The 27742-nt window shown below is 41.3% G+C and overlaps 2 protein-coding genes across 2 annotated transcripts in view; both read left to right on the forward strand.

Moving 5' to 3' along the window:
• Positions 1–322: 322 nt before the first annotated feature.
• Positions 323–12399, forward strand: LOC142214261 (cathepsin S-like). Its single transcript, XM_075283156.1, has 7 exons — positions 323–451; positions 746–868; positions 8943–9098; positions 9227–9451; positions 9765–9930; positions 11275–11377; positions 12300–12399. Exons 1-7 carry the CDS (start codon positions 323–325, stop codon positions 12397–12399), a joined length of 1002 nt encoding a protein of 333 aa, XP_075139257.1.
• Positions 12400–13634: 1235 nt separating this feature from the next.
• LOC142214574 (cathepsin S-like) overlaps positions 13635–27742 on the forward strand; it is a 54141-nt gene continuing 40033 nt past the window's right edge. The window contains exons 1-8 of the mRNA XM_075283516.1: positions 13635–13712; positions 15740–15834; positions 16250–16378; positions 16545–16603; positions 17160–17196; positions 19633–19762; positions 19964–20086; positions 22505–22607. Coding sequence (XP_075139617.1) covers positions 13635–13712; positions 15740–15834; positions 16250–16378; positions 16545–16603; positions 17160–17196; positions 19633–19762; positions 19964–20086; positions 22505–22607 — 754 coding nt within the window. The remainder of the gene's footprint in view (positions 13713–15739; positions 15835–16249; positions 16379–16544; positions 16604–17159; positions 17197–19632; positions 19763–19963; positions 20087–22504; positions 22608–27742) is intronic.

Raw genomic sequence — 27742 nt, forward strand, 5'->3', positions numbered from 1 at the left:
GGATTAATCTAATAATGTACAGCACCATGGCATTCATATAATAATGTACAGCCCCATGGGATCAATATAATAATGTACAGTACCATGGAATTAATATAATAGTGTACAGCAACATGGAATTCTATAATAATGTACAGCACCATGGAACTAATATAATAATGTGCAGCACCATGGAATTATATAATAATGTCCAGCACCATGGAATTATATAATAATGTACAGCACCATGGAATTAATGGTGGTCTAAAAGTAAATAATAATATTCATAATGATGATAATAATATTCATATATATTATATAAGTGTAATTTCTACTTGACAGGATGAAGTCCTTGACATATATACTGCTGGCAGCGTTTGTAGCCGTGTCTAAGACTGTGACCATCAACCGTGCACTGGATATTCACTGGAAAGCATGGAAAGCTACACATAGTAAGAAATATAGGCATACGGTAAGAACATCACCTTCATCATCACCTTCATCATCATTAAATGCATTACAATTCTGCCGACATAGCCCATTACTTGCAGAGTCTTCTCTAGTTTGGACAACTTCATAACTTTTGATAGATTTCCCAAAACTAGATAATGTCTCTCTAGCTTCCATAAAACTACAACTCCCAGCATGCCCAGTCAATGTACAATCTGTCGCCTCATATACTGTATATAAAAACAGCTAAGAAAATAATAAAATTAGTACAAAAAATGTCATTAAAACAATACGTCACTTGTATATTTTTATACAGAGCGAAGATCTCTCAAGACGATTGATATGGGAAAATAACTATAACTTTGTCGCACAACATAACCTTGAACATGGCCAGGGTCTTCATTCGTACACCGTGGGCATAAACCATCTTGCAGATTTGGTAGGTGTAATTTATAATGTGTAACAAACATGGAAAATTTGGTGTGCTTTTTTATATTACTCCATTTGATGGGGCAGAAAAAGAGTGACCAAATAATACAATGGTAAATACCACCATAGAGTGCCCAATATTACAACTATGACAGATATACACCAACATAGAGTGACCATATAATACAACGGTAAATACCACCATAGAGTGACCAAATAATACAACTGGTAAATACCACCATAGAGTGCCAAATAATACAACGGTAAATACCACCATAGAGTGCCAAATAATACAATGGTAAATACCACCATAGAGTGCCAAATAATACAACTGGTAAATACCACCATAGAGTGCCAAATAATACAACTGGTAAATACCACCATAGAGTGCCAAATAATACAACTGGTAAATACCACCATAGAGTGCCAAATAATACAACTGGTAAATACCACCATAGAGTGCCAAATAATACAACTGGTAAATACCACCATAGAGTGACCAAATAATACAACAGTAAATACCACCATAGAGTGCCAAATAATACAAAGGTAAATACCACCATAGAGTGCCAAATAATACAAAGGTAAATACCACCATAGAGTGCCAAATAATACAATGGTAAATACCACCATAGAGTGCCAAATAATACAACGGTAAATACCACCATAGAGTGCCAAATAATACAACTGGTAAACACCACCATAGAGTGCGAAATAATACAACTGGTAAATACCACCATAGAGTGCCAAATAATACAACTGGTAAATACCACCATAGAGTGCCAAATAATACAACTGGTAAATACCACCATAGAGTGCCAAATAATACAACTGGTAAATACCACCATAGAGTGCCAAATAATACAACTGGTAAATACTAGAGATGAGCGAACACTAAAATGTTCGAGGTTCGAAATTCGATTCGAACAGCCGCTCACTGTTCGAGTGTTCGAATGGGTTTCGAACCCCATTATAGTCTATGGGGAACATAAACTCGTTAAGGGGGAAACCCAAATTCGTGTCTGGAGGGTCACCAAGTCCACTATGACACCCCAGGAAATGATACCAACACCCTGGAATGACACTGGGACAGCAGGGGAAGCATGTCTGGGGGCATAAAAGTCACTTTATTTCATGGAAATCCCTGTCAGTTTGCGATTTTCGCAAGCTAACTTTTCCCCATAGAAATGCATTGGCCAGTGCTGATTGGCCAGAGTACGGAACTCGACCAATCAGCGCTGGCTCTGCTGGAGGAGGCGGAGTCTAAGATAGCTCCACACCAGTCTCCATTCAGGTCCGACCTTAGACTCCGCCTCCTCCGGCAGAGCCAGCGCTGATTGGCCGAAGGCTGGCCAATGCATTCCTATGCGAATGCAGAGACTTAGCAGTGCTGAGTCAGTTTTGCTCAACTACACATCTGATGCACACTCGGCACTGCTACATCAGATGTAGCAATCTGATGTAGCAGAGCCGAGGGTGCACTAGAACCCCTGTGCAAACTCAGTTCACGCTAATAGAATGCATTGGCCAGCGCTGATTGGCCAATGCATTCTATTAGCCCGATGAAGTAGAGCTGAATGTGTGTGCTAAGCACACACATTCAGCACTGCTTCATCAAGCCAATACAATGCATTAGCCAGTGCTGATTGGCCAGAGTACGGAATTCGGCCAATCAGCGCTGGCCAATGCATTCTATTAGCCCGATGAAGTAGAGCTGAATGTGTGTGCTAAGCACACACATTCAGCACTGCTTCATCAAGCCAATACAATGCATTAGCCAGTGCTGATTGGCCAGAGTACGGAATTCGGCCAATCAGCGCTGGCTCTGCTGGAGGAGGCGGAGTCTAAGGTCGGACCTGAATGGAGACTGGTGTGGAGCGATCTTAGACTCCGCCTCCTCCAGCAGAGCCAGCGCTGATTGGCCGAATTCCGTACTCTGGCCAATCAGCACTGGCTAATGCATTGTATTGGCGTGATGAAGCAGTGCTGAATGTGTGTGCTTAGCACACACATTCAGCTCTACTTCATCGGGCTAATAGAATGCATTGGCCAATCAGCGCTGGCCAATGCATTCTATTAGCGTGAACTGAGTTTGCACAGGGGTTCTAGTGCACCCTCGGCTCTGCTACATCAGATTGCTACATCTGATGTAGCAGTGCCGAGTGTGCATCAGATGTGTAGTTGAGCAAAACTGACTCAGCACTGCTAAGTCTCTGCATTCGCATAGGAATGCATTGGCCAGCCTTCGGCCAATCAGCGCTGGCTCTGCCGGAGGAGGCGGAGTCTAAGGTCGGACCTGAATGGAGACTGGTGTGGAGCGATCTTAGACTCCGCCTCCTCCAGCAGAGCCAGCGCTGATTGGTCGAGTTCCGTACTCTGGCCAATCAGCGCTGGCCAATGCATTCTATTAGCCCGATGAAGTAGAGCTGAATGTGTGTGCTTAGCACACACATTCAGCTCTACTTCATCAGGCTAATAGAATACATTGGCCAATCAGCGCTGGCCAATGCATTCTATTAGCTTGATGAAGCAGAGTGTGCACAAGGGTTCAAGCGCACCCTCGGCTCTGATGTAGCAGAGCTGAGGGTGCACAAGGGTTCAAGTGCACCCTCGGCTCTCCTACATCAGAGCCGAGGGTGCGCTTGAACCCTTGTGCAGCCTCGGCTCTGCTACATCAGAGCCGAGGGTGCGCTTGAACCCTTGTGCACACTCTGCTTCATCAAGCTAATAGAATGCATTGGCCAGCACTGATTGGCCAGAGTACGGAATTCGGCCAATCAGCGCTGGCCAATGCATCCCTATGGGAAAAAGTTTATCTCACAAAAATCACAATTACACACCCGATAGAGCCCCAAAAAGTTATTTTTAATAACATTCCCCCCTAAATAAAGGTTATCCCTAGCTATCCCTGCCTGTACAGCTATCCCTGTCTCATAGTCACAAAGTTCACATTCTCATATGACCCGGATTTGAAATCCACTATTCGTCTAAAATGGAGGTCACCTGATTTCGGCAGCCAATGACTTTTTCCAATTTTTTTCAATGCCCCCAGTGTCGTAGTTCCTGTCCCACCTCCCCTGCGCTGTTATTGGTGCAAAAAAGGCGCCAGGGAAGGTGGGAGGGGAATCGAATTTTGGCGCACTTTACCACGTGGTGTTCGATTCGATTCGAACATGGCGAACACCCTGATATCCGATCGAACATGTGTTCGATAGAACACTGTTCGCTCATCTCTAGTAAATACCACCATAGAGTGCGAAATAATACAACTGGTAAATACCACCATAGAGTGCGAAATAATACAACTGGTAAATACCACCATAGAGTGCCAAATAATACAACTGGTAAATACCACCATAGAGTGACCAAATAATACAACAGTAAATACCACCATAGAGTGCCAAATAATACAAAGGTAAATACCACCATAGAGTGCCAAATAATACAAAGGTAAATACCACCATAGAGTGCCAAATAATACAACGGTAAATACCACCATAGAGAGCCAAATGATACAACGGTAAATACCACCATAGAGTGCCAAATAATACAACTGGTAAATACCACCATAGAGTGCCAAATAATACAACTGGTAAATACCACCATAGAGTGCCAAATAATACAACTGGTAAATACCACCATAGAGTGCCAAATAATACAACTGGTAAATACCACCATAGAGTGCCAAATAATACAACTGGTAAATACCACCATAGAGTGCCAAATATTACAACGGTAAATACCACCATAGAGTGCTAAATAATACAACTGGTAAATACCACCATAGAGTGCCAAATAATACAACTGGCAAATACCACCATAGAGTGCCAAATAATACAATGGTAAATACCACCATAGAGTGCCAAATAATACAACAGTAAATACCACCATAGAGTGCCAAATAATACAACTGGTAAATACCACCATAGAGTGACCAAATAATACAACTGGTAAATACCACCATAGAGTGCCAAATAATACAACTGGTAAATACCACCATAGAGTGACCAAATAATACAACTGGTAAATACCACCATAGAGTGCCAAATATTACAACGGTAAATACCACCATAGAGTGCTAAATAATACAACTGGTAAATACCACCATAGAGTGCCAAATAATACAACTCGTAAATACCACCATAGAGTGCGAAATAATACAACTATGACAGATATATACCACCATAGCATGCCAAATAATACAACTGGTAAATACCACCATAGAGTGACCAAATAATACAACAGTAAATACCACCATAGAGTGCCAAATAACACAACTGGTAAATACCACCATAGAGTGCCAAATAATACAACGGTAAATACCACCATAGAGTGCCAAATAATACAATGGTAAATACCACCATAGAGTGCCAAATAATACAACTGGTAAATACCACCATAGAGTGCGAAATAATACAACTGGTAAATACCACCATAGAGTGCCAAATAATACAACTGGTAAATACCACCATAGAGTGCCAAATAATACAACTGGTAAATACCACCATAGAGTGCCAAATAATACAACTGGTAAATACCACCATAGAGTGCCAAATAATACAACTGGTAAATACCACCATAGAGTGCCAAATAATACAACTGGTAAATACCACCATAGAGTGCCAAATAATACAACTGGTAAATACCATCATAGAGTGACCAAATAATACAACAGTAAATACCACCATAGAGTGCCAAATAATACAACGGTAAATACCACCATAGAGTGCCAAATAATACAACGGTAAATACCACCATAGAGTGCGAAATAATACAACTGGTAAATACCACCATAGAGTGCGAAATAATACAACTGGTAAATACCACCATAGAGTGCGAAATAATACAACTGGTAAATACCACCATAGAGTGCCAAATAATACAACTGGTAAATACCACCATAGAGTGCCAAATAATACAACTGGTAAATACCACCATAGAGTGCCAAATAATACAACTGGTAAATACCACCATAGAGTGCCAAATAATACAACTGGTAAATACCACCATAGAGTGCCAAATAATACAACTGGTAAATACCACCATAGAGTGCCAAATAATACAACTGGTAAATACCACCATAGAGTGCCAAATAATACAACTGGTAAATACCACCATAGAGTGCCAAATATTACAACGGTAAATACCACCATAGAGTGCTAAATAATACAACTGGTAAATACCACCATAGAGTGCCAAATAATACAATGGTAAATACCACCATAGAGTGACCAAATAATACAACTGGTAAATACCACCATAGAGTGCCAAATAATACAACTGGTAAATACCACCATAGAGTGACCAAATAATACAACTCGTAAATACCACCATAGAGTGCCAAATATTACAACGGTAAATACCACCATAGAGTGCTAAATAATACAACTGGTAAATACCACCATAGAGTGCCAAATAATACAACTCGTAAATACCACCATAGAGTGCGAAATAATACAACTACGACAGATATATACCACCATAGCATGCCAAATAATACAACTGGTAAATACCACCATAGAGTGACCAAATAATACAACAGTAAATACCACCATAGAGTGCCAAATAACACAACTGGTAAATACCACCATAGAGTGCCAAATAATACAACGGTAAATACCACCATAGAGTGCCAAATAATACAATGGTAAATACCACCATAGAGTGCCAAATAATACAACGGTAAATACCACAATAGAGTGCCAAATAATACAATGGTAAATACCACAATAGAGTGCCAAATAATACAACTGGTAAATACCACCATAGAGTGCCAAATAATACAACTGGTAAATACCACCATAGAGTGCCAAATAATACAACTGGTAAATACCACCATAGAGTGCCAAATAATACAACGGTAAATACCACCATAAAGTGCCAAATAATACAACTGGTAAATACCACCATAGAGTGACCAAATAATACAACAGTAAATACCACCATAGAGTGCCAAATAATACAACTGGTAAATTCCACCATAGAGTGACCAAATAATACAACAGTAAATACCACCATAGAGTGCCAAATAATACAACGTTAAATACCACCATAGAGTGCCAAATAATACAACGGTAAATACCACCATAGAGTGCCAAATAATACAACTGGTAAATACCACCATAGAGTGCCAAATAATACAACTGGTAAATACCACCATAGAGTGCCAAATAATACAACTGGTAAATACCACCATAGAGTGCCAAATAATACAACTGGTAAATACCACCATAGAGTGACCAAATAATACAACTGGTAAATACCACCATAGAGTGCCAAATAATACAACTGGTAAATACCACCATAGAGTGCCAAATAATACAACTGGTAAATACCACCATAGAGTGCCAAATAATACAACTGGTAAATACCACCATAGAGTGCCAAATAATACAACTGGTAAATACCACCATAGAGTGCCAAATAATACAACTGGTAAATACCACCATAGAGTGCCAAATAATACAACTGGTAAATACCACCATAGAGTGACCAAATAATACAACAGTAAATACCACCATAGAGTGCGAAATAATACAACTGGTAAATACCACCATAGAGTGACCAAATAATACAACTGGTAAATACCACCATAGAGTGCCAAATATTTCAACGGTAAATACCACCATAGAGTGCCAAATAATACAACTGGCAAATACCACCATAGAGTGCCAAATAATACAATGGTAAATACCACCATAGAGTGCCAAATAATACAACAGTAAATACCACCATAGAGTGCCAAATAATACAACTGGTAAATACCACCATAGAGTGCCAAATAATACAACTGGTAAATACCACCATAGAGTGCCAAATAATACAACTGGTAAATACCACCATAGAGTGCCAAATAATACAACTGGTAAATACCACCATAGAGTGCCAAATATTACAACGGTAAATACCACCATAGAGTGCTAAATAATACAACTGGTAAATACCACCATAGAGTGCCAAATAATACAACTGGTAAATTCCACCATAGAGTGACCAAATAATACAACAGTAAATACCACCATAGAGTGCCAAATAATACAACGTTAAATACCACCATAGAGTGCCAAATAATACAACGGTAAATACCACCATAGAGTGCCAAATAATACAACTGGTAAATACCACCATAGAGTGCCAAATAATACAACTGGTAAATACCACCATAGAGTGCCAAATAATACAACTGGTAAATACCACCATAGAGTGACCAAATAATACAACAGTAAATACCACCATAGAGTGCGAAATAATACAACTGGTAAATACCACCATAGAGTGCCAAATAATACAACTGGTAAATACCACCATAGAGTGCCAAATAATACAACTGGTAAATACCACCATAGAGTGCCAAATAATACAACTGGTAAATACCACCATAGAGTGCCAAATAATACAACAGTAAATACCACCATAGAGTGCCAAATAATACAACGTTAAATACCACCATAGAGTGCCAAATAATACAACGGTAAATACCACCATAGAGTGCCAAATAATACAACTGGTAAATACCACCGTAGAGTGCCAAATAATACAACTGGTAAATACCACCATAGAGTGCCAAATAATACAACTGGTAAATACCACCATAGAGTGACCAAATAATACAACTGGTAAATACCACCATAGAGTGCCAAATAATACAACTGGTATGGGCGAACCTCTGAAGTTTTGTTCTGTCCTGTGTTTGTTTGTATTCGAACTTGTTAGGATAGAACCTAAATGCAAATGATTACACTCTGCAGTCTCTTCAGACCCCCGAATATCATAGGTAGAGGCCCAGGGAAGGTGACAAAAATAAAAACCATTTATCCTCACCTTCCATTACAACATTTGGGTTTCATCACGACGTCTATCACTCTACCGGTGACATCGTGCGTCCGGGGTTGTGAAGGCGGCCATTTTAGTTTATCTGCGACAAATCCCAAATTGTCCGGTTTCGTTAAAAAACAAACAATTAGGAATAATTGGGTTGAAAATGGTTCATTATAAACGGATTCACCCACCTCCACATACAACTAAGACAGCAGGTTAGAAAGTTGAAGTCTGAACACCGGCGTAACCTACTTTTCATTCCTTAGGCTAGTGCGGAGGCAAGAAAACAGCTTAGCGGGTTGATAGTGCCGCCCGGTGCCGTCAGGAAGAAGTTTTTCAGTAACACCAATGCCAGGAACACTACCTTGCCACCTTCTGTGGACTGGAGGGACAAAGGAGCTGTCACTGAGGTCAAAGACCAGGTAAGGATATTGTCTAAGATTTATGAACCAGTGGACATGGCCTTAAAGCAACAACAAATATCAATGACTCCAGCAACGATGACCAAGTCTGGTCATCATCATGGACCTACATTTTCTCCAATTTCCAGGGCGCCTGTGGATCCTGCTGGGCATTCAGTGCTGTCGGTGCCTTGGAGGGACAACTGAAGATAAAGACTGGAACACTGGTCTCCCTCAGTCCTCAGAATCTTGTAGATTGTTCCTCTAAGTACGGAAGTGCAGGATGTAATGGCGGATTTATGACCCAAGCCTTTCAGTATGTGATAGCTAATAATGGCATCGATTCTGACACTTCTTACCCGTATCATGGCACGGTAAGTAGATGACTATGATTGATTCGTAATATTAAATTTTCAATTATTATAAATGGAATTCTCAAATATTCTCGAAATATCTCCTAGGTGAAGATTTAATGGGGTTTCCAGGTTAGACTATCCTCGTGTGATCAGTAGGCCGAGCTGCTTTATCAGGGGGGTCATAGTGCACCAGGACTAGGCTCTCATCCACTATATTCTAAGAGTAGGACATGGGAGAAAAAACCTGGACATCCCCTTTAAATGCATCTTTATCCATTGTGCGGGATCTGAGCTTGCAATAGAAATCTAACTGGTTATATATCTCTTATAGACTGGACAATGCGGTTATAACCCATCTAACAGAGCGGCCACTTGTGCACAGTACTCACTGATACACTCAGGACATGAAGATATTCTGAAGCAATTGGTAGCCACCATTGGTCCAATATCGGTGGCAATTGATGCCGGACACCAATCCTTCTATTTATATCAAAGTGGTAAGGGGCTGCTCTATATCATCTGGAAAGATAGAGTGGCAAAAGGAATATGGGGTCCATGACCCACATATATCAAGGATCTAGCCAAAGAGGATGTAACTCAGGATCAGTACAGGATAAGTAATGTAATGTATGTACAAGTGACTGTACCAGCAGAATAGTGAGCGCAGCTCTGGAGTATAATACAAGATGTAACTCAGGATCAGTACAGGATAAGTAATGTAATGTATGTACACAGTGACTGCACCAGCAGAATAGTGAGCGCAGCTCTGGAGTATAATACAGGATGTAACTCAGGATCAGTACAGGATAAGTAATGTAATGTATGTACACAGTGACTACACCAGCAGAATAGTGAGCGCAGCTCTGGAGTATAATACAGGATGTAACTCAGGATCAGTATAGGATAAGTAATGTAATGTATGTGCACAGTGACTGCACCAGCAGAATAGTGAGCGCAGCTCTGGAGTATATTACAGGATGTAACTCAGGATCAGTACAGGATAAGTAATGTAATGTATGTACACAGTGACTGCACCAGCAGAATAGTGAGCGCAGCTCTGGAGTATAATACAGGATGTAACTCAGGATCAGTATAGGATAAGTAATGTAATGTATGTACACAGTGACTGCACCAACAGAATAGTGAGCGCAGCTCTGGAGTATAATACAGGATGTAACTCAGGATCAGTATAGGATAAGTAATGTAATGTATGTACACAGTGACTGTACCAGCAGAATAGTGAGCGCAGCTCTGGAGTATATTACAGGATGTAACTCAGGATCAGTACAGGATAAGTAATGTAATGTATGTACACAGTGACTGTACCAGCAGAATAGTGAGTGCAGCTCTGGAGTATAATACAGGATAAGTAATGTAATGTATGTACACAGTGACTGTACCAGCAGAATAGTGAGCGCAGCTCTGGAGTATAATACAGGATGTAACTCAGGATCAGTACAGGATAAGTAATGTATGTACACAGTGACTGTACCTGCAGAATAGTGAGCGCAGCTCTGGAGTATAGAAGATAGTGTAATGCATTACTTACGAGTGATGTAAGTCGTTGTTCCCACATATAGTGTTAGCAGTCATTCCCTCTCTATATAGTACCAACCACATGAGGAGCACTTTCTTATTGGCCTGGCTTGTTGTGGCTTTAAGCTTGTTGTGGCACAACATATATGGGCACTTCTGGCGGACCCTGCTTATGTAGCCCCTCTGCCTGACCCTGGCCCTCTTATTATTATGGACATATCACTAGTACCAGGATCGGTGATCTCACCAATAACATTCTGTAGATTGTCTGTAAAGATCATTACTAAACCACATGCCTTCTGTAGGTATCTACAATGATCCAGCTTGCACTCAGACTGTCAACCATGCAGTCCTTGTTGTAGGATACGGAACCCATAATGGACAAGACTACTGGATTGTAAAAAACAGGTGAGGAATGGGAGACATTGCAAAAGAGGCAGCACAAGCCAAGAAGAGGCCTCTAGCGCCACCGAGTAACAGGACTTGCAACGTGAAAGGAGAAAGCAAAGTAACCAAAATACATTATTTCGTGCATTGCGGAATTTTTTTTACATTTTTTTATGGCATTCACTGTATACGATAAATAATGCTATTTTTGGATAATGGATATTTATATGCACATGGTTATTCCTTACATTTTTTTTGTTTGCTTGCCTTATGTGTTTTTTTAAACTTTTTATTATTGGTTTATTTTTTTTATACCTTTTAACAATTTTTTTTTTTTCAGTTTTTACCTATCCCACAAGGTTACTTGAACCTGGGATCTCAGATTTGCAGTGCAATGCATAGCAATACATAGCATTGCAGCTGATCAGCTCCCTATGTTCAATGGGTGTAGGCAGTCAGGAGGCTGTTGCTCAACCTCCTGCTGGCCACCCTTGGACCCCAAAATCCTATCGTGGGGGATCCGATGGCTGGTGGGCGGATCTTGTCCCTAGATCCCCTAATTGCTGTGATCGCCATTGATCAGAGCGTCTTCCGACTCTACAGGCTTGTCCCGGGCTTCAGCTATAAATCTATTACGCTCAGGGCGACTTAGTAGTATGGCGCATAGTGGAACGGAACAGGGTTAATGAGTTGCTGTAGATGAAGATGAAAATTCCCATTTGAGAACCTGCTCAATCAGTAAAAAATCCATGTGGTGTAAATCATCAGTATCTTCCCTTCAGTGTCTGTATGCTGTGAGAGGGGAAGAGGGAGGAGGAGATCACATTACAGTCTTTTCCTATGTAACAATCAGTACTACAGTCTTTACATGTCCATTTTTGTTTCCTGCCTGAAAATCCATCAATAACCTGAATGCCCATTTCTTGTTTTGTTTCTTTTCTAGCTGGGGAGTGAACTGGGGAGAAAGCGGCTATGTCCGCATGGCAAGGAACCAGGGGAATATGTGCAGCATCGCAACGTATCAATGCTACCCCCACATGTGAAACGAGATAAGATGTAGCTGGTGAGGTGCAGGGGCTTTATGAGTAGACGCTAGGCCGGACCTACGTGGAAGTAGATAAGAAGAGATCTGGATCTTATAGAATGGTTTCTTTCACTTGATCATTTCTCACTTTACCATATACAATGTGCTATACGTCCATACTGCATATCCCTATATGTCACAAGTTTTAGCCCATATAAGACCTTCCCTGTTCTGTCTATAAATACCGCTTTTATCCAAATGGTCATAGGCCACACCTCCTTGGAACCACTTTACTGCACTGTTGGGAAGTATAATATTGTAAAATGATGTGATTGTAATAACCTCAGGTCCTTTGACAACACAATTCCTCTCACGGTTCATGGGCAAGAGCAAAAAAGTAGAAATGGAAAATTGAATGTACAATTACATTGCACCATAACACGAGTATATCCCATTTGAAGGGTATGTCTGACTTGGTATGTTCTTTTTCTGAATATTACATCACATTTAAGACTGATTTAATAAAATATATATTTTTGGGGTTTCTACCAGAGTCATTGCTGAATTCTGTTAACACTTGGGACAATGGTTGGGTGGGGTCTAGTGGCTGTGCGGGTTGGGATGATGTTTCTGAGAATATATTGGAAAGTGGGGACCATTGGGTTTCCAACGCACTGGCCCAAAGACTGTAACCTCTAGGAAACCGTAATCAAGTAGGACAGTCATGCAACCATACTGGGAAATAGCTCATAACTTCTACATTTTACAGTAAGATATGCCATGGAAAAATTCTGTGGAGTACTTATTGTTTCCCTACATATGTCTACTAGAAGTATATACGGTATGTTACATTTGGAAATAATCACAGAAAGCACCAGCTTCAATAACCAAGTGTGCAGGATCTACAGTAGAGCGTAACGCACAAGCTAACAATACTTAGACTAGTAAGGTCACCAATACTGTTACCTAATAGTGATGGGGCACATGCTGGAATTATATTCCTCCTAGCCTGAGTCTTCCTCTTCTTGATGAGTTTGATAAGAACAGTCAACGCTTTTTGGATGTTGAGGCCGCTGAGATAGAAGACATGTTGGTGGTGGAAGAACTATTGGTAGGGAATGGAGTACTGGTAGTTGTGATTGGTCAGGGGACTATAGGCGGAATATGTTGGTGCTATATACTGTAAATAAAATGTATTATTATTATTAACTTGAGGTTGGAATTATAAGTGTGTGCAAGAATCCTATAGTTATGATGAATCCGAAAAAATTGGCAAAGAAGATGATGACACTGCCAGTGATGGTTCTGTTGCAGATAGAACAGAGTGACAAGGTAAAATTAGAAGGTGCTGCAATAGTATAGATTTAAGACCATGCACAACCTCAACATGCACTACATCTCTCCATACTCACGTGTAATGGCACTGGTAGACAAAGTGATCAAGACCATCCTTCTCCCCTTGACCTTCTTTGTGGCTAGGCCATATCCATACCTAACACATGGTCTTCATTATCTTCATCATCACCATTGCATTTTCTACTCCTGTCATACACTATGTTTTATACAGTAGATAGGTTCCTAGGAGCCCTGACAGTGTCATACACTATGTTTTATAGATAGGTTCCTAGGAGCCCTGACAGTATTCTACACTATGTTTTATAGATAGGTTCCTAGGAGCCCTGACAGTGTCATACACTATGTTTTATAGATAGGTTCCTAGGAGCCCTGACAGTGTCATACATGTTTTAAGCAAATTTAAACTCTGTTTCATAACAAATTCATTCAACCCTAAACAAAACCACCCAAAATGGAACAAAACTTCAGATGTTTACCCATCTCTAGTCCCAGGACTCTCCTTATATCCCAGAGACTGACAATTTGGAAAAGCACGTGTTATCATTACCTATTGCTCTCGACTAGAAACTTTCTGTCCCCAGTAAAACCCTGGCTTTGGTTCACTATGTGCCTCTTATTATTTGCATCCCTGCAACTAACCCCAGGTCATGACTACACGGTGTACCCTTACCATATACACTCACTAATTATTTTCGGGATTCCATTGTGTATGTACAATCATTGTGATATTTGTCCAACGTTAACAAAGGAGAAGATCTACGCAAAACTAACATTTATTTAATGGATACAGACTCTGTGCTCCAAGACAACACGATACAGTGAAGAAATGCATAAAGTGACTGTATAAGACCACCAAACCGTAACAGCAAAATATTTCCATATCATGACTGTATACCACCACCACTATACAGAAGGCTAGAAAACATATGTCCTATACTCCTGTACTCTGTAAGATAAGGCACATCCTAACAAGTCCCTATTCCACTGAAGAACCGACGGCATTTAATGTGGACCACATACACAATACTCAAAGAAACCCTACAGGAGCTCATGGAGTAACACCTCTGTATATTTGCAAACCTTGAGACCTTAATATGTCAATTCTGTAGAGGTTTACGTCATAGATCACCAACTCCTACTCCATATGCTCAGGGCCATAAGTCCATAGGTCTTCTTTGAATATGTGGCTGTGTGTGCTCCTATGGGTGTTTCTAAGAGTTTAGGTGATAGGGCCCTTGTCGTGGATGTTTTGGTATGGTATTTGCCATGTTCTCTTCCCTTCTGTTGTGGTTGGGATGACAACGCACAAAATTACGCGCGTTATTGAAATGAATGGTATCTGTTTTGAGCGCTCACATTCTGACACGTGTATACGTGCCAGAATGCGCCCCCGTAAACTCCATGTGAACTGGCCCTTAGTGTTACGTGAGCCCCTCTGTTAATGTAGGAGACCCCCAAGAGGAACCATTGGGTATAAACTGTATTCCCCTGGGTCTGAGCCATTGCTCAGTCCAAAGATACATCTCCCCATAGTCGCAGTATAACATGCATTTATTCCAAGTTAGTTTGTCCTCTGGCCAGTCAACGGAGCAAGTCTGAGATCCCTTCCCATCCCGTTAGAGGGGTTTGAGTCCATTGGGCATAATGTAGGCTCGCAGCCTGCTTTATTTCGGATTCGGGCCCACTCCCGGTATGTTAATGTCAGTATTTGCCCATACTTATAATGTTTCATATTCAGAGGACTTTACTACTGGAGGTCACCAGGGAAAGAAATAGGCCCAAGTATTGCCCCAGGCCTCTCCTTATACCTGAGAGATTGACACTGTTGATAAAGGGGGAGCCATATCTGAACATCAAGTGAACTTTCTGTCCCAAGTAAAATCCATTGCCTCCCATTGCTCGCACCCCTGTACCTACCCCCAGGCCATGACTACATGGTGTACCCTTACACAGCTACACCCGCCAAGACTTTTTATGATTCCATTGTTTCTGAACAATTGTAGCGATACCTGGCCAATGTTAACAAAGGAGAAGATCTACATAAGACTGTCGTCTATTCAATGGCTGTGGACTCTGCTGTACAAGACACCACTATACAGTGACTAAATGCATAATGTGACTGGATAAGACCGCCATGTTGTAAGTGTAAAATACCGCTATAGCATGGCTGGATAAGATCGCCATGTTGTAAGTGTAAAATACCGCTATAGCATGGCTGGATAAGACCGCCATGTTGTAAGTGTAAAATACTGCTTTAGCCACATGGGGGCTTTCGAAGGTGGTGATACAGTTTATCGGCATTGGGAGTCTTGCTGGTTTGAGTCTTATAGACATGTGGACCAGTTGTAGTCCTGGCATGTGTGGGCAGTGCTTGAGTTTCTTTCATGGTACTTGTATGTTAATGTTAGCTTGTGATGTTTCCTACAACTTCCAGGAGGCGCCTGGTTTGGATAGTGGGGCAATAGCATGTCTACTGGGAGTTGAATTCTCCCACAGCTCCATTGTTTTTCCAGGCTGGATCAATCTCTGGATATCCTAGTCCTTCACATAGGTGGCAAGAACATGGTCATGGGTTCCTCCCGGGATCTTTTCTGGGATATTAAGTTTGACATGTCGCCGTTCCTGGGTGTGGTGCTGGTATGGTCATTCTGTGGACAGATTGAATAAGGCCAGTGGGAGATGTCTAGTTTTGTGGCCAGGAACGGTAGAGTAGTGGTTCGGCACCACATGTTGGAGAGGTTCCAAATGATGGAATCTGGTGTTCACCTAAATAAGGTTGACATTGATATTTGGTGTCTGGGCCTACAGGAAAATATTGTTAAGGCAGGACTCGCAGGAACAAGAGGTCATTCCCACTCGCTGTGATGGTAAGGGAACCATGGATGGTACTCAGTGAGGTGGTTGTGGTCCATAAGTTATGGTTAGCTCTAGTTAGTCACGGTTATGTTATTGGTTGGTGGGTTCCTGTTGGGGCAGTCCAAGGGAGCTACTTCTAGGGTGCAGTGGGTAGTACCTTCGAGAAATTTTTATCAACCGCTACAATCTCCTCCATTTCTTCCTTCTAGAATAATGTCCATTATTATATTAATGATGTTCTGTTGGTGAGTTTTATTATGTAAATAATTTTTGGATATTTTCTATTATTTTGCATGTTATTACTACAAGAGTCTACTGTAGCCTTCCACGGTGTTGCGTTGCTTTATGTTGTGTGCTATCCAAGGTGAGGTGGGTGGTGGAGAAGTAGGCTCGATATAGCAAATCTACAATACCCATAGTCATGAGTAGGAGGAGAGATTTTGGAAGAGGGAAGTAATAGAAGCCAACATGTTATTGGAGAAGAGGCAGATGACATAACCTATTGCGAAGTCTTCCTGGTATAAATGTTAGTCCACGACTAAGAGTTATGACTTGCAATATCTACAGGTGAAGACGGTGACTTGTATCTCCTGACTGGACTCAGGTAAGCGCAGGCTGCCGGATACATACTGGTACAGACACATCCACCTACTGTACACCATATCTCATAATCTATGCTCCAAAAACTATTAAGTTGGTATCCTTGGTACAACACCTTTTCGAGCATTCACCTCTGACATGAGTTGGGCACAACATATTGGGTATTGATATTATGTATTTCTATAAACAATTGCTATTTTCACTTTTCACCATTCATTTCTATAATGTAAAAGAATGCAACACTCAAGGAGGAAAATTGATCACTACGTCCCTTGATGGGGGCAGTTCACAAAATGGGGTCACATGTCGGGGGATTCAACTTTACTGGCATCCACAAACCAAACCATCTAAATCCGTGCTCAAAAATGAAATAGCGCTCCCTTAGTTGTGATGTCTTTTTCCTCACGAACTCTAAATTTGGAGTGTACCCAGAATGTGGCGATTTTAGGTATTTCATTGGCACATTGTACATTTGTCCTATTATTTTTTCTGTCTATTGATGTAGCCATATTAGGATTTGTTTTGTTGCAGGCTAAGGTGCACTTTTCAATGACACCATTTTGGTGTGCCTATTACTTTTTGAATACATTCAGCTCTTCATAAGGGGAGGGGAAAAAAAAAATTCTGGGATTGCTTTTTTAATATTTTCATTTTTTTGTCGTTCATTATATGTAAAATGTTATTTTTATTCTAAGGGTCAGTACAATTATGATGATACCTAACATACTGTATGTGTTTTTTTTTATTTTTGCTAATTTGAAGAAAAAAATCAATTGTTTATGCATAGTATTCTTCTGAGGCGTGTAACGTTTTTATCTTTCTGTCTACGGAGCTGATCAAGGGCTTGGTTTTTTTGCCAAGAGCTGTAGTTTTCAATCTTGAAGGTCAATTCCTCCAGGGTCTGTGTGATTAATCTAAACAGAACTCCACACCAGCTCCTTGCTGGCGTTAGTAATGATAATGAATCTGACCGGGTCAGGAAAGTTGCCGTGTATTTTTTATGTAGTAGGTTGGACCTGTAGAATCAATCTCACTGGTGGGCCCTAGAGTCAATCCCACTGGTGGGCCCTAGAATCAATCCCACTGGTGATCCCTAGAATCAATCCCACTGGTGAGCTCTAGAATCAATCCCACTGGTGGGCCCTAGAATCAATCCCACAGGTGGGCCCTAGAATCAATCCCACTGGTGGGCCCTAGAATCAATCCCACAGGTGGGCCCTAGAATCAATCCCACTGGTGAGCTCTAGAATCAATCCCACTGGTGTGCCCTAGAATCAATCCCACTGGTGAGCTCTAGAATCAATCCCACTGGTGGGCCCTAGAATCAATCCCACAGGTGGGCCCTAGAATCAATACCACTGGTGGGCCCTAGAATCAATCCCACAGGTGGGCCCTAGAATCAATCCCACTGGTGAGCTCTAGAATCAATCCCACTGGTGTGCCCTAGAATCAATCCCACTGGTGAGCTCTAGAATCAATCCCACTGGTGAGCCCTAAAATCAATCCCACTGGTTAGCCCTAGAATCAATCCCACTGGTGAGCCCTAGAATCAATCCCACTGGTGGGCCCTAGAATCAATCCCACTGGTGGGCCCTAGAATCAATCCCACAGGTGGGCCCTATAATCAATCCCACTGGTGGGCCCTAGAATCAATCCCACTGGTGAGCCCTAGAATCAATCTCACTGGTGGGCCCTAGAATCAATCCCACGGGTGAGCTCTAGAATCAATCCCACTGGTGGGCCCTAGAATCAATCCCACTGGTGGGCCCTAGAATCAATCCCACAGGTGGGCCCTATAATCAATCCTACTGGTGGGCCTGTAGAATCAATCCCACTGGTGATCCCTAGAATCAATCCCACGGGTGGGCCCTAGAATCAATCCCACTGGTGGGCCCTAGAATCAATCCCACTGGTGGGCCCTAGAATCAATCCCACTGGTGAGCTCTAGAATCAATCCCACTGGTGGGCCCTAGAATCAATCCCACTGGTGAGCTCTAGAATCAATCCCACTGGTGGGCCCTAGAATCAATCCCACTGGTGAGCTCTAGAATCAATCCCACGGGTGAGCCCTAGAATCAATCCCACAGGTGGGCCCTAGAATCAATCCCACTGGTGAGCCCTAGAATCAATCCCACTGGTGAGCCCTAGAATCAATCCCACGGGTGAGCCATAGACATCCTATTCTAGCTCCACATATTAGGCAACATGCACATCACCGTGTGAATGTCGCTGATATGAGTGAGCATGAACTTCGAAGTGGACAAGAATAGGACCTATCCTGAGTTTTGCTACCGGCTCATGGCCCCACACAGGACCATGAATACACACGGTCAATAATGTCAAAAATGTAGTAAAATTTACCACTTTCAAAAAATGTGCCCCATTGTCTTCTCTAACCCATGAATTATCCATATTATAGAAATGTCTTTTCTCTGGACAGGATGAAGTTCTTGATGTGTATTTTACTGGGGGCCTTCGTAGTGGTGTCTGAGACTGCGAACATCAGCAGTGAAAGGGATCGTGACTGGAATATATGGACAAAGGAATTTAAGAAGAATTATAAGAATGCGGTAAGAACATCATCTTCATCATCATCACTGTAAAATTGACTTGATAGACCCGATACCTCTGCACCCTCTATAGCAGTATATGTCTCTCTAGCTTTCACAAAACTACTCTCCGTATTCCCATAGATATTGATGCATCTTGGAAAATATTAGAATAAATGCAAAAAATATTTTTTAAAAAGTAAATTTTATATTTTTATCTAGGAAGAAGCTCTCTCGAGGCGAGAGATATGGGAACAGAATCATAACTTTGTCGTAAAACATAACCGTGAACATGGCCAGGGGCAATATTCATACACCGTGGGCTTGAACCACCTTGCAGATTTCGTAGGTGTCATCTATAAAATAAGTGTTATGGGATGGGATGTTACAAAAAAAATTAGTATTTTTTTTTATATATATTACTTCATTTGATGGGTTAAAATAAACCAGTGGTATCACGACCAAATAAAACCGCTAAGGGTGCCTTCAGATTAGGTTAATACACTCCTTCTGACAAATACGTTTTTATAAGATATGCCACAGGGTCACCACTGAGGCCTGGGTTCTCCTCCCTGGGCATCCACTTATTATTCTCTGTTTCATGCTGAATAAGATCAGTCAAAACCCCATAGCTATTCGCTGAAACAAATCTCATGAGGTTCACCCATCTCTACGTATCAGTATGCATCATGGCACTATAAGGCGTGGTCCTGTATAGATAATCCTCCCCCACTTCCTTTCTTCTTAAAAAAAAACAGATTTTTTTTATGTACCACCATATGGTGTCCAAATAATACCACCGTACAGTGACTGAAGAATCCTACGAAGCATGAATGAACTATTCACTATATAATCCAAACAGTCAATGATACCACAATGCAGACAATTTTACCAGTGATTGAATAATAACACTATATAGTGACTCAATAATATACCTCCATACTGTGACCAAATAATACCACCATATAGTGACTGTATAATATCACTATACGGTGACCAAATAATACTGATAAATACTACCATACAGTCACTAAGTAATACTACTAAGACTGAGAAATACTACTGTACAGTGACCAAATAATACAACTAAGACTTATAAATACTACCGTACAGTGATCAAATAATACAACTAAGACTGATAAATACTACCGTACAGTGACCAAATACTACAACTAAGACTGATAAATAGAGATGAGTGAACAGTGTTCTATCGAACACATGTTCGATCGGATATCAGGGTGTTCGCCATGTTCGAATCGAATCGAACACCACGTGGTAAAGTGCGCCAAAATTCGATTCGATTGCTAAGCACACACATTCAGCACTGCTTCATCACGCCAATACAATGCATTAGCCAGTGCTGATTGGCCAGAGTACGGAATTCGGCCAATCAGCGCTGGCTCTGCTGGAGGAGGCGGAGTCTAAGATCGCTCCACACCAGTCTCCATTCAGGTCCGACCTTAGACTCCGCCTCCTCCAGCAGAGCCAGCGCTGATTGGCCGAATTCCGTACTCTGGCCAATCAGCACTGGCTAATGCATTGTATTGGCGTGATGAAGCAGTGCTGAATGTGTGTGCTTAGCACACACATTCAGTTCTACTTCATCGGGCTAATAGAATGCATTGGCCAATCAGCGCTGGCCAATGCATTCTATTAGCGTGAACTGAGTTTGCACAGGGGTTCTAGTGCACCCTCGGCTCTGCTACATCAGATTGCTACATCTGATGTAGCAGTGCCGAGTGTGCATCAGATGTGTAGTTGAGCAAAACTGACTCAGCACTGCTAAGTCTGCATTCGCATAGGAATGCATTGGCCAGCCTTCGGCCAATCAGCGCTGGCTCTGCCGGAGGAGGCGGAGTCTAAGGTCGGACCTGAATGGAGACTGGTGTGGAGCTATCTTAGACTCCGCCTCCTCCAGCAGAGCCAGCGCTGATTGGTCGAGTTCCGTACTCTGGCCAATCAGCACTGGCCAATGCATTTCTATGGGGAAAAGTTAGCTTGCGAAAATCGCAAACTGACAGGGATTTCCATGAAATAAAGTGACTTTTATGCCCCCAGACATGCTTCCCCTGCTGTCCCAGTGTCATTCCAGGGTGTTGGTATCATTTCCTGGGGTGTCATAGTGGACTTGGTGACCCTCCAGACACGAATTTGGGTTTCCCCCTTAACGAGTTTATGTTCCCCATAGACTATAATGGGGTTCGAAACCCATTCGAACACTCGAACAGTGAGCGGCTGTTCGAATCGAATTTCGAACCTCGAACATTTTAGTGTTCGCTCATCTCTACTGATAAATACTACCATACAGTGACCAAATAATACTACTAAGGCTGATAAATACTACTGTACAGTGACCAAATAATACCACGGTACCTTGGCTCAATGTTTCTTCCGAACAGTGAACGAACAATAGTACAGCTCAGTGATTCAATAATAATACCTCTATACTGTGACTAAGTAACACCCTCAAACAGTGGCTGCATAATAGCACCATACAGTGACCAAATAATACTATCATACAGTGACTGAATACAATTGCCATGCAGTAACCAAATACCATCATCCTGTAAATAAATACAACCATCATACTGGTACTAAATAATATCTGATGAATACTTCCATATAGTCACAGTTTTATATCACAATACAGTAGTTACTATAAAGTCCTGGACATAGCAGTGTGTAACTGGGGAAATGTAATAGGTGAAGATTTAGGGAATGTTGAAGTCTGAACACTGATGTAACCTACTTTTCTTTATTTAGACCACTGAGGAGGCAAATAAACTGCTTAATGGTGTGATAGTGCCACCTGTTCTTGTCAGGGAGACCTCTGACCATAACAGATATAATAACACCAAAACCGCAATCCAGCCAGACTCTGGGGAGCGGACCAAATGCAAGGTAACTAAATTATCTTGGACACATAATAATAGTAATGATTAAAAAATACATCTATAATATAATTTTTATGGGACTGGCTGTTACAATATTTGAGCGGGTAGAACAAACAAATATTGTCAAACAGTGAGAAAATAATACCACGAAGACTAATGAATACCACCATATAGTGTCCAAATAATATCACCGTACAGTGTCCAAATAATATCACCGTACAATCACTACATAATTCTACCCAACAGTGATTGAATAATGGTGCCACACAGTGACTGAATAATACCACCATACTGTGACTGAATACTTCTATCAGTGACAAACTAACATCACCATATAGTTGATGGATACCACAATATTGTAACTGAATAATGCCGCAAAACTCTCACTAAATAATACCGTCATACTGTTACTACTACATACTGTTAATACCCCTGTACATTGACTGTATAGTCCATACAGTCACTAATACCACAGTGAAATAATAAGATTATTTTACCTTTGATTGAATAATACCGCCATACAGGAACTGAATAATATACCTCCATACTGTGCACTATACAGGGAACAAATAATACCGCCCCCTCCCCCCTCCTCAAAAGTTAGAAAATTAGTGCACGTGCACACCACTCAGCACTGAATCCATCTGGCTGAGATACATCACTGAGTCGCCGGTGCTTGAGCAGTATCAAAGGAGCCGGGAACATACACCCAGCTTCAGTGCTCAGCTTAAAGGGATCCTATCATTTAAACACTTTTTTTTTCTAGCTGACACGTCGGAATAGCCTTAAGAAAGTCTATTCTTCTCCTACCTTTATCAGTTGCCTCCAGCCCGCCGTTCAGTAGAAATACCGGTATGCAAATGAGTTCTTTCACAGCACTGGGGGCGGGCCCCAGCACTCAGACAGCACTGGGGTCATCAACAATGCTGCCAGAGAACTCTCTCCAGAGAACTCTCTCTATCTTCAACAGCAACTGCCTCCTCCACGCGCGCATGCGCAGTACGCTCCTGTAGTTCTATGGAAAAAAAAAACCAGTCACCTATCCACACTCCAGGGCCCATTGGCATCTATGAATGACATCACCAGTCTTTTTCCAGTGACAGCTGACACTGCTGATAGCCTTAGGGGTGAGGGGCGTAGAGCTTCTGGGGATTGACAAGGGAGTAGGTTTATTTTTTCATGTTACACCTGCCCCAGCTCCTCCGGAGTTTGTCCAATTCCTGGAAAATCCTTTTAAAAATAATGTACCATCCTGGACATAGTAGTGTGTAACTGGAGAAAGGTAATAGGATTAGGAGAGAGATGAAGCCTAAACACCGGGGTAACCTACTTATCTTCATGTAGACCTGTCCGAAGGCAAGAAAAACGTGTAAATGTGCCAAGAAATGCAAGGTAAGAAAATTATCTTAGACACATCATAATAATGATTAAAAATACAGCTATAATATAACTTTTATGGGATCTGTCGCCTGAGGCAAGATGCTCATCTCTACTCATGGCAAATGCAACCCTTATTATATGCCTCAGGTGCCACAGTCGGCCATTATTCATCACAAATTATATGTGTATACAATACTGCGATAAATACGGTATACTGAATACCAGAGCCAAATACTAGGCCCAACCCAAATAGCAACTTAGAGTATCTCTGGAAAACATATAGTGCAGGTCATAGAGACTGTCTACATGTCCTGAGGTTACTGATCATACAGTAACTACCTTCCTGGACATAGTAGTGTGTGACTGGGGAAACAGCTGAATATTAGGAGAGAGATGAAGCCTGAACACCGGTGTTACCTACTTATCTTTATGTAGACCTGTCCAAAGGCAAAAAAGCCATGTGACTGTACCAAGAAATGCAAGGTAAGAAAATTAACTTAGACACATCATAATAATGATTAAAAATACATCTATAATACAACTTTTATGGGACTGACTGTTACTAAGACTTGAGCAAATAGAATAACAAATAATATGAGAAAGTAATACCCCTAAGACTGGTAAATGACACAGTACAGTGACCAAATAATACTACCAAACAGTGAACAAATAATTGTGCCACAAAGGAACTAAATAATACCTTCATACTATGACTGAATACTTTTATCATGACAAACCAATGTCACCATAAAGTTACTGGACACTATATTACTATAGCCGAATAATACCACAATACTGTTACTAAATAATGCCTTCATACTATTATTACCACTGCTAATACCCCCATACATTGAATATATAGTCCATACATACAGTCACTAACACCACAATGAAGTGATAAGATATTTTTGCCAGTGATTGAATAATACCGCCATACAGGGACTCAATAATACCTTCATACTATAACTAAATAATACCACCATATAGTGACTGTATAATACCACTATATAGTGATCAAACAATACTACCATATAGTGGTTGAATACTATTGATATACTGTAGCTGAGTAATATGATATTGTAACAAAATAATAACATCATACTATTACAATATAATACCTTATTAATATTTCCATGTAGTGACTAAATGATATGATAATATAGTAATTGACTAATACTGACATAACTGTGGGGGGCACTATTACAATAAGAGTGCTCTAATAGTGCCCTCCCTCATAGGGAATGTTATTGCCTGTGGGGGGCCCTATTACTGTAATAGTGCACCCATAGCACCCCCTCCCAGGTAATGGTCTCCCTTCACATAAGCAATGTTTTTAACCGTGTGTGGGAGAAATATTAGAGTAATAGTTCCCCCATCATGAGTAATGCTATTATCTGTATGAGGGCGCTATTACTTTAATAGTTCCCCCCAGGCAATAGTTTCCTCCCTATAAGTCATGTTATTACCTGTGGGCATATCTCCCAATTTTCAAAGGACAGAAAGAGAGACAAATTTAGCTCCACCCACTACTACATGACTCCGCCCATTATCACCTTTTTTTTTTTGTGCCCCCACACAGTATAATGCTTCCCTACAGTCACCCTAACATTATATGATCCCACATTATAATGTTCCTCTCCAATTACCACACAGTATGAAGTCCCTCTCCTCGTGCCCCAGTTTAAACTGGGGCAAATAGAGTGGGACATTAAACTAGGGCTGCTGGAGGGGGACATTAAACTGGGGACAACTAGAGGTAGATATGTCACCCTCCAGCTACCCCCATAGTTTAATGCCCCCCTTTAGTTGTCCCCAGTTTAATATCACCCTCCATCTGCCCCACAAGTGTAATGTCCACTCCTCCATCTGTCCCCAGTTTAATGTCCCCTTCAACTACCACCAGTTTAATGTCCCATTCAACTACCACCAGTTTAATATCCCCCCGCCAACTGCCACCAGCTTAATGTCTCCTGCCACCCACCACTAGCTTAATGTCCCCCCTTCATTTGCCAAAAATTTAATATCCCCCTACATCTGCCAACAGTTTAATGACCCCATTCATCTGCTACTAGCTTAATGTTGTCTCTTCATCTGCCCCCAGTTTAATTGCCCCCCTTCATCTACCCCCAGTTTAAGGTCCCCTTCATGTGCCACCAATTTAATGTCACCCCCAAAGTTTAACATAATAAAATCACTGATACTTACCTCTTCTCGCTCCCCTGCTGCTCTGTCTCTTTTCCTGGACTGTTCAGGCAGATGCAGGCGCGTTCTGAGTGACGCCATCACATCATGCCCACAGATCCTGGGGCCAGAGCATAGAGAGGAGAGTGCTTCACCACTGTATTCAACTCATCTGTGTCCTCTCTGGATGCAGATGAGATGAATCCGGGATATACCTCCTGATGACCGTGACAAGACACGACCCGGAATCTGGGAGTGTCCCACAGAATCCAGAATGGTTGGGAGGTATGCCTTTGGGGGCACTATTGCCTGGAGAAGAATAAAAGATGCACACATTCTGTGTACCAGAAAAGGTCCCGGGCGCCACATAAGTGAACTTTAATTTTATTTTTAGTTCCAAGCAGCAGGGTAGGAGGGGAAGCAAACTGAGGCATCTCTAACACTGTGGGAGTTCCGAGGAGTGCTGGGGAAAACGTGCAAGTTGTGGCTCAGGTGTAGGTAGTGGTGCAGTTTGGCACTCACTGTTTGCGTCCTACGATCTTGCCACCAACCCCTCATGCAGGCTGTGATTTGTCGCCTGAGGCGAGATGCTCATCTCTACTCATGGCAAATGCAGTCATTATCACATACCTCAGGTGCCCCACTAGGCCATTATTCATCACTGATCATATGTGTAGACAATACTGCGATAAATACGGTATACTGAATACCAGAGCCAAATACTAGGTCCAACCCAAATAGCAACTTAGAGTATCTCTGGAAAACATATAGTGCAGGTCATAGAGACTGTCTACATGTCCTGAGGTTACTGATCATACAGTAACTACCTTCCTGGACATAGTAGTGTGTGACTGGGGAAACAGCTGAATATTAGGAGAGAGATGAAGCCTGAACACCGCTGTAACCTACTTATCTTTATGTAGACCTGTCCAAAGGCAAAAAAAACGTGTAGATGTACCAAGAAATGCAAGGTAAGAAAATTATATTACACATCATAATAATGATTAAAAATACAGCTATAATATAACTTTTATGGGACTAGCTCTTACTAAATGTAAGACTAATGATATACCACCATATGGTGTCCAAATAATATCACCGTACAATCACTAATTCTAGCAAACTATGATTGAATAATAGCGCCACACAGTGACTGAATAATACCTGACGACCGGTGTAACCTACTTATCTTTATGTAGAAATGTCCGAAGGGAAAAAAAACATGTGGATGTACCAAGAAATGCAAGGTAAGAAAATTATATTACACATCATAATAGTGATTAAAAATACATCTATAACACTGATACGCAAGGTTTTGTTGTTTTGAAGTGAATAGGTGTATCGGAATGGATTTTTGGCCCAGATTCCGAAAATGACCTTCAAAATTCCATATCACGTCAGGTTTTTTCACAAATGATGGAAATGTGAAAATTAAAAAAACATAATTTTTTAATCACATTGATATATGACAACGTTTGTATCTTGTGAAAATCTTATCTGGAGGGACGGAATGATTGTGTAAGGGATAGATAAACATAAATACATA

The sequence above is a fragment of the Leptodactylus fuscus genome, chromosome 7 (assembly GCF_031893055.1).
Source record: "Leptodactylus fuscus isolate aLepFus1 chromosome 7, aLepFus1.hap2, whole genome shotgun sequence".
Lineage (NCBI taxonomy): Eukaryota > Metazoa > Chordata > Amphibia > Anura > Leptodactylidae > Leptodactylus > Leptodactylus fuscus.